Source organism: Canis lupus, chromosome 3 (assembly GCF_048164855.1).
Source record: "Canis lupus baileyi chromosome 3, mCanLup2.hap1, whole genome shotgun sequence".
NCBI lineage: Eukaryota > Metazoa > Chordata > Mammalia > Carnivora > Canidae > Canis > Canis lupus.
The window spans coordinates 74,567,330-74,581,427 of record NC_132840.1 but is presented as its reverse complement, the minus strand read 5'-3'; the positions used below and the strand labels follow the sequence as shown (position 1 = coordinate 74,581,427).

Genomic DNA, 14,098 nt, shown 5'->3' with positions numbered 1-14,098 from the left:
TCTCTCAATCTCTATCATTAAAAAAAAAAAAAAAGAGTAGCCTCCCTCATCGCGCCCTGCCCGACCCGGCCGAGCATGGCTAACACGAAGCCCCCCGCTTTGTCCCCGAGGACTGCTGGGCCAGGCTGGGGTTTTCCAAGAGAATGTCGTCGCCGTGGAAGAGGCATGAAGGGGTCTAGCTTGCGGAGGGCGGGTTTTCTATCCCGCAGCAGCAGATGGCACCAAGTGCCAGACTCGATGACACCAAGCTTAGCAGAGGGCCTGCCCGGCCCACCTGTCCGAGGACTCGGCACCCCTTCTGCTCTGCGCAGGCCGGGGGGCCCCAGGAAGAGGCGGCCAGCCCCTCCTGCTCCCGGTCACGGCGACACATGCTCCCTGTACCGCTTCTCTCCCGGGCCACACAGGTACTGTCACGGGGACTCCCAAAGACCCAGGCTTGGCCCCAGGCCCCAGGCCCCGGACGGGAGGGCGGCAGGGTTTGCCTGGAGCCCTCAGGGCTCGTAGGCCTTCCAGCGGCCAAACCCTCCACCCGGCTCCCAGGCGCCCTCGTGCCTGCATTGTCCTCCTTCCCTCCAGGCGCCCCTCAAGTGCTCACTCAACACTTTGGGGGAAGTTAGGAAAGTAGGAAAGGGGGAGTCACCCACACACACAGAGCACCTACTCTCCTCTGTGGGATGCGGGGTGTTCTCAGCCACCGCCTGTGCCTTTAAGGACGGCTGCCCAGGGCCAAGCCCTTGACCTTAGCATCCTCAGCTGAGTTGGATTAAGGGACCATTTCATGCCTTTGCGAATTCCTCCGGCTGCTTCCCTGGCGCAGGGACGGAGGAGCCAGGAGCCTGAACCCGGCGGCCAAGGGCAGTCTGAGTGTTGGTCTGGTGCAGCTGCCCCTTCCCAAAGGGAGCAGAAGCTGCCCCTCAGAGAGGCTTCTGGGGTCAGGGAGGGGCCCTTGGCGGCCTCAGGCCATCACAGGGACTCTCCAAGAGCCATGCAGAGCCCCGAGCCATGAAGGAATGCTCAGATGTCGTCCTGTGTGTGGAGGTGACAGGGCTGAGCAAGGTAAGGGTCCCGTGGGACAGCTCTCCCAGGACCCAGATCCCCGCCTAGGGCTGGCCGTGCCCAGGGACGTGCCAGCCAGGCAGTGCCGCCACTGGCCCTCCACCCTCAAGTCTTTCCCTTTCAGACTGAGTTCTGCAATCCTGCTTTTGAGCCTGAATCAGGGCCACCGTGCCCTCCAGCGGCCTTCCGGGAGGATGCCAGCAGCGGCGTCCCAGCTCCCTGGCACGGTAACCATCTCGGGGAGCGACCCAGGGGAGGACAGAGAGGCCCAGGAGCTGAGGACAGTGTGAGGGTTGCCTAAGGAGCTCTCAGAATGCCATCCTGCCCCCCACCCGCAGGTCGGCGCCCCCGAGGGCTGCAGCCAGACTGCCACTTCTCCTGGCTGTGCGTCCTCCTGCTGGCCAGCCTGCTCCTCCTGCTGCTCGGGCTGCTGGTGGCCATCATCCTAGGCCGTGAGTACCACGCCCTGCTTGGGAGGAGGACTTTGGAATGAGATTCCATGAGCCACTCGATCTGTCGCCTCTGGGGATCCAGGTCCTCTGAACCCCACTCCCCCATCTTCCCACCTCCAGAGTTTCGGGCTACAGCCCTGTCCGGGGCCTCCTCTCACCCACTGCCTGCCGAAGGCCTGACCCCCAACACGACCACCAACCCCACTGCTCCCTCCACCACCACCATCTCTCCGGCATCTGGGGACCCTAAAGGACAGCTGGAGGAGGCAGGCATGAGCCCCTCCCCCACGCCCAGTGAGTACCCAGGACAATCTTCCTGGAGAAGAGCCCAAGATATCAGGAGGGGAGGGCAGGGGCCAGGAAGAGGAAACTTGGAAATCCTTTCAACCTCGGAACTCTAATCTTCATCTCTGCAGCCTGTGGGGGCCTCCTTCCTGGCCCGAGGGGCTTCTTCAGCAGCCCCAACTACCCAGACCCTTACCCACCCAACGCCCACTGTGTGTGGCACATCCAGGTGGCCACAGACCAAGCCATACAGCTCAAGATCGAAGCGCTCAGCATGGAGAGCGTGGCCTCCTGTCTTTTTGATCGCTTGGAAATCTCCCCTGAGCCTGAAGGACCCCTCCTCAGGTGGGTCCCTCCGCCCCCAGGATACTCACCCCTGCCCTGTGCCACTGTCTAGAGGACAGAGCCAGGGAGCAGCAGTGGGAAAGACTGGACTGGGAGGAAGCTGAGAGACCCAACCTGGGCCCAGCTCTGCCACCAGCCTGCTGTATGACCTCAGGAAGGTCGCCTTCCCCCACCTATGTGGCCCATGAACAAATGCCACAAGGATGGACATGCAGGTCAGGAGAGTCAGAGCTCCCTGGGACATGAAAGGATGCCTTCTGACCCCACTGTCACCAGGCCAGGGCTTGAGGAAAGAGGACTGCAGGGCCCAGGCAGCCTCCACCCCGGCTGGCCCCGAGCTCTGAGCCTCCAACACCCCCACCCTGGCTTCTTGCAGAGTGTGTGGGAGGGTGCCTCCCCCAACACTCAACACCAACGCCAGCCACCTCCGGGTGGCCTTCGTCTCCGACAGCAGTGTGGAAGGATCTGGTTTCCATGCCTGGTACCAGGCTGTGACTCCTGGGAATGGTGAGTGTTTTCCCACCGTGTCTCTGGCTGCCTCTCAAGGGTCCCCTCCCCTCCCCTCCAGACACGCCCAGCCCTGGCAAAAGGGGTGCCAACTCTGGGAGTTTCTGAATGCAGACACCCGTCCCCAGGGAGCTGTGCTGAGGACGAGTTCCCCTGTGACCAGCTCGTCTGCCTGCTGCCTGACTCAGTGTGCGATGGTTTTGCCAACTGCGCTGATGGCAGTGATGAGACCAACTGCAGTGCCAAGTTCTTGGGTACGGGCCCTGCCGGGTGCAGGGCGGGTACTGTCCTCGGGCATCCGATCCAGGTTCGGCCTGGGCTCCCCAGCTCTGGCCCAGCCCCAAGCTTGCCTGGATGTTCTTCTGGCCCAGACGTGCTTCTTCAAGGGCCTGGCCAAAACTCTCCCCTGCGGTTCCTGCTGGCCCAGACCCTGGCAAACTCATGAGCCTCCTCCTCTCTGCAGGGTGTGGGGGGAATCTGACCGGGCTCCAGGGTACTTTCTCCGCTCCTGGCTACCTGCAGCGGTACCCTCACCAACAGGTAAGCCGGTGCACCACAGGGAGGGGGATGTGGCACCTGCGGGCACACCTGTGATGGGGAACAGCATGGGAGACACTGCCTGGTTCTTGCAGGGGTCAGAGCTCAAACAGGCAGCAAGGGAACAGTTTTTAGAGCTTACCAGGTAGCCAGGTGTTCCTGGGCTGGGTAACCGTCTCTCGGAGAGCAGAGGAGTTAAAAGGCCCATCCACCACCAGTGCGAGAGCTGGGTGGGCCGCCGCCAGCCGCTTCCTACCCGGCCTGCAGCTGGATGCCCAGCTCAGGACGGGAGACGCAGCCTGAGCGACCCCATCCGTGCCCTCCCCCAGCTCTGCACCTGGCACATCTCAGTGCCTGCGGGACACGGCCTGGGACTGCAATTCCACAACTTCAGCCTGGAAGCCCAGGACGAGTGCAAGCTGGACTACGTGGCCGTGTACGAGACCAGCGACTCAGGGGCCCTCGGCCTCCTGGGCAGGTAGCCGCTGAGCAGCAGCCCCGGAGAAACTCTGACGGGCAAGGCCTCCTGCAGATTGACCCTGCTCTCTCCCTGGCTTCCATCGCCTTCTGCTCTAAGCCAGAGGCCTCTTCACCGTCACCGGAGGAAGAGTCTTGTTCTTCCTTAGCCCAAAACCTTTGCTTCGTGTTGCCCTGTGCACAAGGTCATTTTCCTGTGCCCTCCCTGCCTGGCTCTCCTGCCCCGTGGGGCCCACTCCCGCTTCCCCTCAAACCCTCGCTGGTTTTTCTCATCGCCAACTGGCTCGAGTCCACCATTTGCTTAAGGCTTTGCCCACTAAATATGTGGCACTAAGTTCCCTGAGTCAGCAGCCCTGTGTCCCATCCCCACTGACACCGCCCAGAGCACCAGCTCAGAGTGAGGCCCGTGGGAGCACCCCGGAGGTTCAGGGCCCCCTGCCCAGGTCTGCTCTCTGCCTCGGGCAGGTTCTGCGGAGCGGAGCCACCACCTCGCCTCATCTCCTCGCACCAGCACCTGGTAGTGCTCTTTAGGACGGACCGTGGCATCAGCAGTGGTGGCTTCTCTGCCACCTACCAGGCCCTCAATGCCACAGAGAGTAGGTGTCCCTGGGTGAGCGGGTGTGGGCCGCAGAAGCTCCTCCAGGAGAACGAGGAAGGGCTCCAGATCCCAGTCAGGGGACCGTGAAGGCAGGGTAGGGGCACAGGTGTGTCCCCACTGCCATGCCTGCTCTGCCTATAGATCCCTGTGGGCCGGGAGAGTTCTCTTGCCATGATGGAGGATGTAAGAGTCTGCAGTGGACATGTGACACATGGAGACACTGCACAGACAGCAGTGATGACAGTTGCAGCAGCCCCTTGTTCCCACCTCCAGGTGAGAAGTGCACCCCAGAGCACCATAGGCAGGGCCTGGCAGGCCAGGGCAGGCTGGGGATCCGGTCATAGAAACCCCACTGCCATGCTTCATAACAGCCCACCCCTGTCCTCCCTGATGGGGGGACTCAGGATCCTGACCCTGGAGCTACACCACAGAGTCCGGGAGGGATTCTCACATGGTGGGGGCAATTGTACTTAATGTCACCAGGGAAGTGGGAATCTGGGAGTCGATGGCTGGGGTTTCGAGAACCAGCCCAGCCTCGTCACTCAGCACCCTCTGCACAGCCCACCTCAGAGAGGAAGGTGAGGGGCACCTGGCTGGCTTGGTTGGTAGAGTATGTAACTCTTGATCTTGGGGTCATGAGTTTAAGCCCCACCTTGGGTGTGGAGCCTACTTAAAAAAAGAAGAAGCAGATGATGATGATGATGATGATGATGATGATGATGATGATGGAGGCAAGGACAGGGGACAGGGGAGTTCCTTTCAGATGCCCAGCAGGCTCTGCCAATGTCGGTGACCCACACTCCCGAGGTCAAAGAGACACCTGCATGATGCCCAGGGCCAGCGAAGGATGTTCGGGCAGGCTCTCGAGGATAACGGGCACCCACGACGTGCACAGAGCATCTCCGTGCACGTTATCTCCTTTGATTCCCGCAACAGCCCCCATCTGACCCGGAGCGAGTGGTTAGGGGACTTGCCCCAGGTCAGAAGCCAGGGTACCCCCACAGTGATTCTCCCCTCCCACCCCCGCAGAGCTGGCCTGTGAGCCTGTCCAGGTGGAGATGTGCACCGGCCTGAGCTACAACACCACGGCCTTCCCTAACGTCTGGGTGGGCATGGCCACCCAGGAGGAGGTGGTGGAGATCCTCAGAGGTTACAAGGTGCTCTGGGCAGAGATTAGGAGGGACCCCCAGATGTGGAGGGAGCCTAGGGAGTGGGGTGCCTGAGGGCTGATCTCCTCCTTCCACAGAGCCTGACAAGTCTGCCCTGCTACCAGAACTTCCGGAGGCTCCTCTGCGGGCTGCTTGTGCCCCACTGCACCCCCACAGGCAGCGTCCTGCCCCCCTGCCGCTCTGTCTGCCAGGAGGCGGAGCGCCAGTGCCAGTCTGGCCTAGCTCTACTGGGTACCCCCTGGCCTTTCAACTGCAACAGGCTACCTGAGGCGGCTGGCCTGGAGGCTTGTGCCCAACCCTGACCCTGAAGCAGGCCCCTGCCCTCTGCCTGCCGGTCCAGCTTTGCCTGTCAGGGCGGGCAGGCAGGGGACTCTCCCCATCCTCTCTGGAGCCTCCCAGGGAGGGGAAGAGAAGTCCTCGGCAGGGCTAATGGAAGCTTCCCTGCCCTTTACTTCCCCAGCTCCACTGAGCCACTGAGCCACCGACCGTGAGGAGTGCTTCCCATCTGAGCACCACCTCCAATCTCGTGCCTTCCCTTTGCCACCTACTTTCTCAAGTTCTCCATCACCTGCCTTCTGACTCTTTCATTTATTCAACAAAACTGTACCGAGTGCCTAGGCATGTGGCAGGCCCTGCCTGTTCGGGTCCCAGGGATCCAGCTGTCCGTCCGCCTCTAGAACTCTGCCCTCTGGGTTCTCAGCTTCTACTTCCCGGGACTGGGCCTGTCCCTGGTCCCTGGCATCGCAGCATCTCTCCTTGCGGCTCCTCGGAGCAGCGGGTGTCCCGGCGTCTGTCTCACAGCCCTGCCTCTCTGTGCCCGGCTGAGACTCCCCCTCCCTTCTCCCCCAAGCCTTGGCCGGCGGCCGGGCGACACCACGAGTTATTTCCCTGCTATTTCCCGGCCGGGAGCTCCTGGCCCCTGAACAACTGGTTTCCTCTTGGAGTCTGGGAGGAGCGGAGCGGAGCCGGCAGGGAGCGAACCCGGACCGGGGGGACGCCGAGGGCAGGGGACGAGCGCAGGGGCGGGGCAGGGTCAGCCGGAGGGTCCGGAGCAGCGAGCGCCCGAAGGAGGCCGGGGAGCCGGGAGGGGTGAGTGTGGCGGGGGACGGGCGGGGGTGGGGACGGCAGGGCCCGGGTGGGGGGGAGCCGCCAGCCTCTCCCGCCGCCCCCGCCCCGGCGCCCTCGGTCCCGGCCCTGGGGGCGCCTCTCCCGCTGCCCCGCGGCCGCTCAGCCTCAGGCGGGTGGCGCTGGGGTGGGGACCCAGTGGGCCGCGCCGGGGCGGGGAGCGAGCCGGCCCGGGCTTCTGGGTCCCGACTCCCGTCCCGCCCGGCCCGCAGACTGCGAGACCCGGCGGCCGGAGCGCCCGTGCCAGCGCCATGAGGCCGCTCGTCGCCCTGCTGCTCCTGGGCCTGGCGGCCGGCTCGGCCCCGCTGGACGACAACAAGATCCCCAGCCTGTGCCCGGGGCACCCCGGGCTTCCCGGCACGCCGGGCCACCACGGCAGCCAGGGCCTGCCCGGCAGGGACGGCCGCGACGGCCGCGACGGCGCGCCCGGGACTCCGGGAGAGAAAGGCGAGGGCGGGAGGCCGGGTAAGCAGGCGGCGGGGTCGCCGTCGGCCGGGCGGAGGGCCGGGGCTCGGGGTCCCGCCAGGGGGCGCCGCGGGCTCGGGGCTCGGGGCTCGGGGCTCGGGCTCCCGGAGCGGGGCGGGTGGCGCAGCGCGCGGCCCGGGGACCCTCTGGGGGCGGGCAGGGCCGGCAGGGCGGGGAGGGGGCCGGGGGCCGCCGCCGCCGCCGCGCTCGCCCCTGACCGCGCCCCGCGCCCCGCACCCCGCAGGACTGCCGGGGCCGCGGGGGGAGCCCGGGCCGAGAGGAGAGGCGGGACCCGCGGGGGCCACCGGGCCGGCCGGCGAGTGCTCCGTGCCCCCGCGCTCCGCCTTCAGCGCCAAGCGCTCCGAGAGCCGGGTGCCTCCGCCGTCCGACGCGCCCCTACCCTTCGACCGCGTGCTGGTGAACGAGCAGGGACACTACGACGCCGCCACCGGCAAGTTCACCTGCCAGGTGCCCGGGGTCTACTACTTCGCGGTCCACGCCACCGTCTACCGGGCTAGCCTGCAGTTCGATCTGGTCAAGAATGGCGAGTCCATCGCCTCTTTCTTCCAGTTTTTTGGGGGGTGGCCCAAACCAGCCTCGCTGTCAGGGGGCGCCATGGTGAGGCTGGAGCCAGAGGACCAGGTGTGGGTGCAGGTGGGCGTGGGCGATTACATTGGCATCTATGCCAGCATCAAGACAGACAGCACCTTCTCGGGATTTCTGGTGTATTCTGACTGGCACAACTCCCCCGTCTTTGCTTGATGCCCGCTGCAAAGTGAGCTCAACCTCTCTCACTCCTAGGGGGGGAGAGTGTGACAGTGACAGCCACACCATCCGGGAGGGCTGGCCCCCCTGGGGATGTTGTGAATGACTCCGTCCTGCTGCTGTCAGAGAACGGGGACAGAGGCTGTCTGAGATCGGGGCTGGCAGTCTGGGGCAGCGGCTGGATTTCTGCCCAAAACCAAAGGAGCACTCTGTGCTGGCAGGTGTAGGTCCCCATTTGCTCTGGCCCGGGGACCCCAGAGGCAGGGTGCCCTCTTCCTGGTGCTCTGTTTCTCTGGGTCCTCCTTGTCCCTCCTATTCCTGGGCCCTTTTCTCAGAGATTATTCAATAAATCAACAACAAAAAAATCCTTCTGGCTCAGGCTTTCTTCTTTACCGGTGAGAAGGCCCTGGTTGTGAGGATGGGGGAGGGGAGAGGGAGCGCTGGGGAGGATGTGCAGGGCGGTGGTCAGGCAGAAGGAAGAGCTCCTGGGCTGGATGAGTCATGCAGCAGGAGATACAGGAAACAGGCCCAGGTGAATGAGAAGCCGCTCCATTGAGCTGCTGCCTAAGTTGTGTTGGATGTGTGCAGGAGTGCTTGGCTGAGGATGCCTTGGCACCGGGCCCTGGCCACCTTTATTCTAACTCAAAGATGTCATATGAACTGGGCAGGGGCTACCTTCACCATTCACACCCCTACCCTGATCAACATAAAGGATCCCAGGGTTTGCACCTATGACTGCTCTGGCTGCCTGCCTGGTCTCTGGATAACTGGAACGCTATTCTTTGGTCCCCCCCTGCCAGGGAAGTGGTGTGTTCCTGGGTGGCTTAGAGGAAAGTAGTTTCTGAGTTGAGCACAAGAGGGCGTCCCAACTCCAGAATGCAGCAAAAATCCCAGGGAGCTTGAGCTCCTGACTGCCAGGGTAGTTAGGGGAAGGACGGGTATTGAGGTCTGCCAATGTAATTCCAGATGGGGGTGCGGAAAAAGGGGGTCCTTTGCTCCCAGTTCAGGAAGTTTATCTTCTCTCATAAAATGTTTATCCTCACATTAAACAGAGACTGGAAGGAGCCGAGCCTTCCCTTGCTCAGCGCCCTCTGTAAGGTTGGGGAGGGATGGGGGGAGAGGCCCTCCCCAGGCCTCCCAACTCCAAGATAGATGTGGGGAACTCCCCCCACCGTGCAGGGGATAGTCTGGGTGGGCCGCGCCACCAAGTCTGAGGCTAGCCACAAAGCCCCTTCAAGGCTCCCCTCCTCTGACCTTCAGAAGCCAGCTCAGCCCCACCCCCAGCCCATGACTAACAATCCAGGGTTTGCCAGACCCACAATCAGTTCAGCCTCTCAACCCCAGAGAATGCGGAGGGGCCTCTTCTCAGTTTCTTCCTGACCTACTCTAATTCCCTCTCTCCCACCCCCACCGCCCAACCACCCAACAGTTTCCAGAAGGCTGCCCCTGGCATTATGCTCCTAGATTTAACATACAATTACGCAGGAGTGCCCCCCCCCCACCCCTTACTGGACATGTGAGAGCAGATTGAGCATGGGGACTGGGATTAGGTCCTCGGCTTTAGCTCCCAGCTCTCCGCCAGGAGGCCTCCCAGCCTACTCCAGCCCAAGAGACACAAAGACAAGCGTCAGCTCCTCCAGGAATCAGAGGGTAGACTGGACACCAGGCAGCAAGAACCCCAAATTACCTCTTGGGAAGAGAGGCACCAGAGAGGCTGGGAAGCTGACTCAAGGGATGAGAACGTTCACACTCCTCTCTACTTGGGCTTAATTCTGGCAAAGTAGAAAAGATAGAGAGGGCTTTCCCAAAGCCAGGTGTGTGAGGGCACAAATTGGAGGGGGCGAAAGCTAACCAGCCATACCTGGCATGGGCTCTCCCCAAGGCACAGTCCTCACATCCTATCTTATCTCTTCTGCCACCAGCTCCCTCACAGACCACAGTGACTCCAGCAGGACTGAAGGACCCGGCTGCACATCAGTTAGGGTGCACTTACTGCTGACCAACTGCTCAGCCCTGTTAGGATGCACACAGAGGCCATCAGAGCTGTCAACAGAAATTTATTCACCAGAAACATGGCCAGACAGACCCATCAGGGAGCTGCATACCCCTAGGCTGGCCCCTTCCGTATTTGGACCCTAGTGAAATAAATGTGTACAGTCTGTTCTCCCCGATGTCAGGGAGAGACAGAGGGGAAATACTATTGTTCTCTGTGATGTGGGAATGAAAGGGGTAGGAGTGGAAATCTGGTATCCCTCCTGAGGCTCCCAGTGGTGCTGGGGTGCCAGAGGGTAATGTGGTCCCAAAGCCAGGTGCAGACACCCATCTCACCCCAAGGGGTAAACTCTTGATCCTAGCTGTTGGATCTGGTTGGGAGGGAGTCTCATAAGATCAAGATGGACAGAAATGGTAACTCTCAAGGCACCTGAGAGATACTATCCCCTAGGCCTACCAGTGCACACAGGTGCTCCGAGTGAAAGCAAAGGTTCAAGTTCATTTCAAGGCCCTTGAGTTACCAAAACATCCAAATGACAGTGATGTGTTGTGGCTGCTGAAGCTGGGGAGGGAATGGGGAAGAGTCAGGGAGAGGACTTGCAAATCCTCAACAGAAAAACCAGAAGTAGAGGGGGAGCCCCAGAGATTGGCATCTGGATGGGCCCCGGCAAGCTGGAGGGGAGTCCCCAACAGCCTCGGGGCCTTGCATAGTGACACACTCACCACCTCCGGCATCACCGGGACGCACTGGGTAAGGAGAAGCTGTTACCCTGCCCCACCCAGCTCATAGTCTTCCAGAGTATCCTATCTCAATGTCCTGGAGATATGGCCTGGAGGCTTGGCATGACAGCCATGGGGGCAGGAGGGGATACAGGCCAGGAACCAGGAGGTCAGGTGTTAAAGCTGTCCTAGCGCAGGTGGCTTCATGGAGCATGAAAAAGTGGGCTGGCAGGGAAGGAGTCTTCAGAGGTAGACATTGAGGGTCTGCAGAATGCCCCGGCGGCAGAGTGGGCAGTTGCGGTGGTAGACGGGGTGACGCATCAGGATCTCAGTGCAAGCCTGGCACAGGCACAGGTGCCGGCAGGGCAGAAGCAGCACCGTCTTGCTCTGGTCCTGGCAGATGACACACTTTTTCCGCTCCTCTTGCTCCTTGAGCAACTTCCACGGGTCTTGCCCAGCTACAGACTCCTCCTCGTTGAGCCTCTCCCGGCCACGGGCAGCTGTTGCTCTGGCCATCCTGACCTCTTCCTCCTCTTCTGCCTCTGATCTGGGCCCTGCTTCAGGAAGAGTGTCCTGTCGCCAGGTCCTGGCTGGGGGCACCCTCCTAGGGCCACCCTGAGGGGCCCCAGGCGCCCCTCCCCGGTTTGGCCAGGTGGCCAGCTGCAGGCTGCGGCTCCAGACTCGACGCCAGGCCTCCAAGTCCAGGGCTAGGCGAGACAGCCGCACGACATCCTCTCGGAGCCGGTGATAAGATGGCCGGGCATGGAGCTGACTGAGTGCCCGGGTGGCCAGTCTCAGGGTGAGGTCCGGGTGCAACACGGTCACCATCACTGCCAGCACGCAAGCCAGCAGCACCAGGCCGGTGACATTGACGAGCACGAAGTTGGTCAGGAGGCGGGCAGCTGACGCTAGGAGCTCCAGTGCTAGCTGGCAGGGGGTCCAGAGGAGGATGGCCATGGCCACGGCACTGCTGGAAATGTGGGCTAGGAAGGCAGCTACAACGTCCGTCATCCTCCACAGCGGCCCCATCACTGCATCCCACAGGGCCAGCATTAGGGAGAAAAGGTTCTGAGTGCCTATGAGGCAGATGTTGACCAGGCTGTTGATCACATAGGCCACGAGGCTCATGGCAATGGCACAGATGTCACAGGCCTGGCGCAGCAAAGCATGACCACTGGAGACCACATTGAGCACCCCCCGGTGCAGGATCTCCCGGCTCCTCAGTGCCCCGTGAGAGGCCAGGTGCCCCAGGAGCTTTAAGCTCTCCAGGCCAGAGTAGCAGCTGTACAGCAAAGTACACAAGGCCTGCAAGCCCCCAAAGGTGAAACGGACCAAGGCTTCGATCAAGGCCAGCAACGAAAGCAGGACTCCGCGGCCCAAGTGCAAAAGACTAGTCAGTACCGTGTGTGGCAGGTTGTAGATGAAGGCCAGCAGCCAGGCCAGGGAAGCCAGGAGGGAGGACACCAGCAGGAAGTTGAGGTCCAACACCAAGGTCAGCAGGTCCAGCACAAGGCCCACCCCATTCACTATCAGGTACACAGCCTCCATGATAGGGCTGTGGAGGTTAATCCGAAAGGAAAGCTGGCTCCAGGTTGAGGGCGGGTGTCAAGGCTGCTAATGTTTGGGGGCGTCAGGGGTCAATCTGGAAGGGAAGTGAGCAGTCTCCAAGCCAGAGAGAAGCAAGAATCTGAGCAAGAAACGGGTGAGAGCGAGGTGGAGTCTCAGTGGAGGGAAAAGGGGCCAGACGCCGGTCCAGGAGTCCCGGTTTGGACGCCAGGCTGTCTGGGAGGGAAGAAGCCAAACATCTCTAAAGTGGAGGTGAGCCCGGGCCGGAGGAGGGAGCTCAGCTTTGGAGGCCAGGTGGCGGCGAACCACGGCCGGGCAGTGGGTCAGACCGAGAGGAGACCGGGAACGGATGGTGTCGGGCCGGGGCCGGGTGGGGGCGGCGCAGGCTGGGCGCGGGCTCGCGGTCCAGCTACGCAGGTACCCCTGTCCCCGCCCGGCCCCCGTCCTCTGGGCTCGCGACTCTTTGCGTCCAAAGGGGTCGTGGGAAAGGGAGTCAGCCTCAGCAAACCCCAAGCGCGGCCTCTACTCCGCTGGGCGCCGCCATCTTGTGTGCGAAGGGGCGGGGCAAAAAGCGTGATAGGGAGGGCGGGACGACGAGCTCCGACCAATCGTTGAGGAGCAGCCGCAGGAAACCTCGAGCATTCATTGGGCCGTTTGAACGGCGCCCGAACGTATTTACTCTCCAAGGGGAAGGGCGGAGACAGATTGAAATCCCCGCCCCCTTGAGGCAGCGATTGGTCAGTTGAAGGGCAGAAGCGGACTAGGCCCTCCTCCTAGCCCCGCCCCCTAGCAAAGCAGGATTTGTTTGTTTGCACTGGGACCGGATACCTGTGCTGTTCTTGCTACTGGTCCCCGGGTCGTGAACCTTTTAGGTGAGAGTTGAAGGTTACTCTCTCTCTGAGCTGGGCTCTCGAATGACCGCCTCCACACCCTGCTCAGACTCGCGGCCTCGCCCTCCACTACTCATTCATTCATTCATTCATTCAGTCGCGTTTATCGAGCTCCGGCAAATAGAATGGAGACCCAAACACCAAAAATGTTTCAGGGTGTGCCTGCCCCCAAGCCGCTGCCAAGGGGAAACACGTTGTTACAGGGGATTCCCAAGCTGCTATTCCAAACTGTTTCCTCCAGCGTCATCAGCTTTTCTCAGCATCTTCAGGAGATTATCTCATTATGACAAGGAGGCCACAGACCAGAAATAGCTCACCCTCCTACACTAGCCCCTATTAATTTGTTTACTTGAGCATTCTAGTTAGATATGTACACCTGAGCGGCTCCAGGTTCCTCAATAAGTTATCCTTTCCTTTAATATTCCAAATGTATTTGAGACCCCATCCCAAATCTGTTGGGAAATCTGGTGTTCTCTAGTAATGCCAAGGATACTTGGGAGTCTTATCCTTCCCTCGGGTCACCATTGCTTTAATTTCCTGCTTATGTGAATGTTTTGTCCTCCCCCAGGCTTGGACACCTAAAAAACGTTTGTCCGGATTCACTCACCCAACCCCAAACACTGCCTGAATCCCTCTCTCCCCACAGCCCCCCTAATAGCAAGCTGAGTAGGGCAGCAAGCCTAAGTGGAGGTCCCACCAGGGGTCATAGCATGGTGCAGAGCAAGGGCTGCAGTTCCTAAAACTCCACTGGTTTTGCCCCAGCCTCTTTCTCACACCTGTCAGGCCCCAACTTAATGTTTTCTGATGGGTTTTCCCTTTCTCTTTCCTCTTCCCCTTCCTCTTCCTTGTCCTCATCCTCTTGGGATTTCCCCTCCCTTTTTCTAGCCCATCAGACTCCAACTTCCTATTTTGCTTTTTGATTTTACAGCATAGTCTGTCTCTACTCCCAACCCAATCTCAGCTCTAACCACAAAATGCTGATCTCTCTAACCAAGGGAGAATAACATAAAGATTTGTGTTATTGGGACGCCTGGGTGGCTCATCGATTGACATCTGCCTTCAGCTCAGGACCTGATTCTGGAGTTCCAGGATGGAGTCCCATATCGGGCTCCTGCAGGGAGCCCACTTCTCCCTCTGCCTATGTCTCTG

At 61.1% G+C, this 14,098-nt stretch overlaps 3 protein-coding genes across 4 annotated transcripts; 2 read left to right on the top strand and 1 right to left on the bottom strand.

Moving 5' to 3' along the window:
• The first annotated feature begins 793 nt into the window (after window positions 1–793).
• On the top strand, window positions 794–6,162 carry MFRP (membrane frizzled-related protein). 2 transcript variants are annotated; one of them, XM_072822351.1, is made up of 13 exons: window positions 794–1,056; window positions 1,181–1,283; window positions 1,395–1,508; window positions 1,629–1,802; window positions 1,925–2,138; window positions 2,515–2,645; window positions 2,774–2,899; window positions 3,109–3,185; window positions 3,512–3,660; window positions 4,125–4,255; window positions 4,399–4,530; window positions 5,287–5,414; window positions 5,504–6,162. In XM_072822351.1, exons 1-13 carry the CDS (start codon window positions 1,003–1,005, stop codon window positions 5,726–5,728), a joined length of 1,758 nt encoding a protein of 585 aa, XP_072678452.1. In that variant the 5' UTR covers window positions 794–1,002; the 3' UTR covers window positions 5,729–6,162. The 2 variants fall into 2 exon arrangements, with proteins under 2 accessions (XP_072678452.1, XP_072678453.1); XM_072822352.1 differs by lacking the exon at window positions 5,287–5,414.
• A 198-nt stretch (window positions 6,163–6,360) lies between these two features.
• C1QTNF5 (C1q and TNF related 5) lies at window positions 6,361–8,148 on the top strand. The gene is made up of 3 exons (XM_072822361.1): window positions 6,361–6,515; window positions 6,764–7,016; window positions 7,261–8,148. Exons 2-3 carry the CDS (start codon window positions 6,803–6,805, stop codon window positions 7,776–7,778), a joined length of 732 nt encoding a protein of 243 aa, XP_072678462.1. The 5' UTR covers window positions 6,361–6,515; window positions 6,764–6,802; the 3' UTR covers window positions 7,779–8,148.
• Window positions 8,149–9,821: 1,673 nt separating this feature from the next.
• Window positions 9,822–12,624, bottom strand: RNF26 (ring finger protein 26). Its single transcript, XM_072822358.1, has one exon. It carries the CDS (start codon window positions 12,039–12,041, stop codon window positions 10,737–10,739), a length of 1,305 nt encoding a protein of 434 aa, XP_072678459.1. The 5' UTR covers window positions 12,042–12,624; the 3' UTR covers window positions 9,822–10,736.
• Window positions 12,625–14,098: the final 1,474 nt, after the last annotated feature.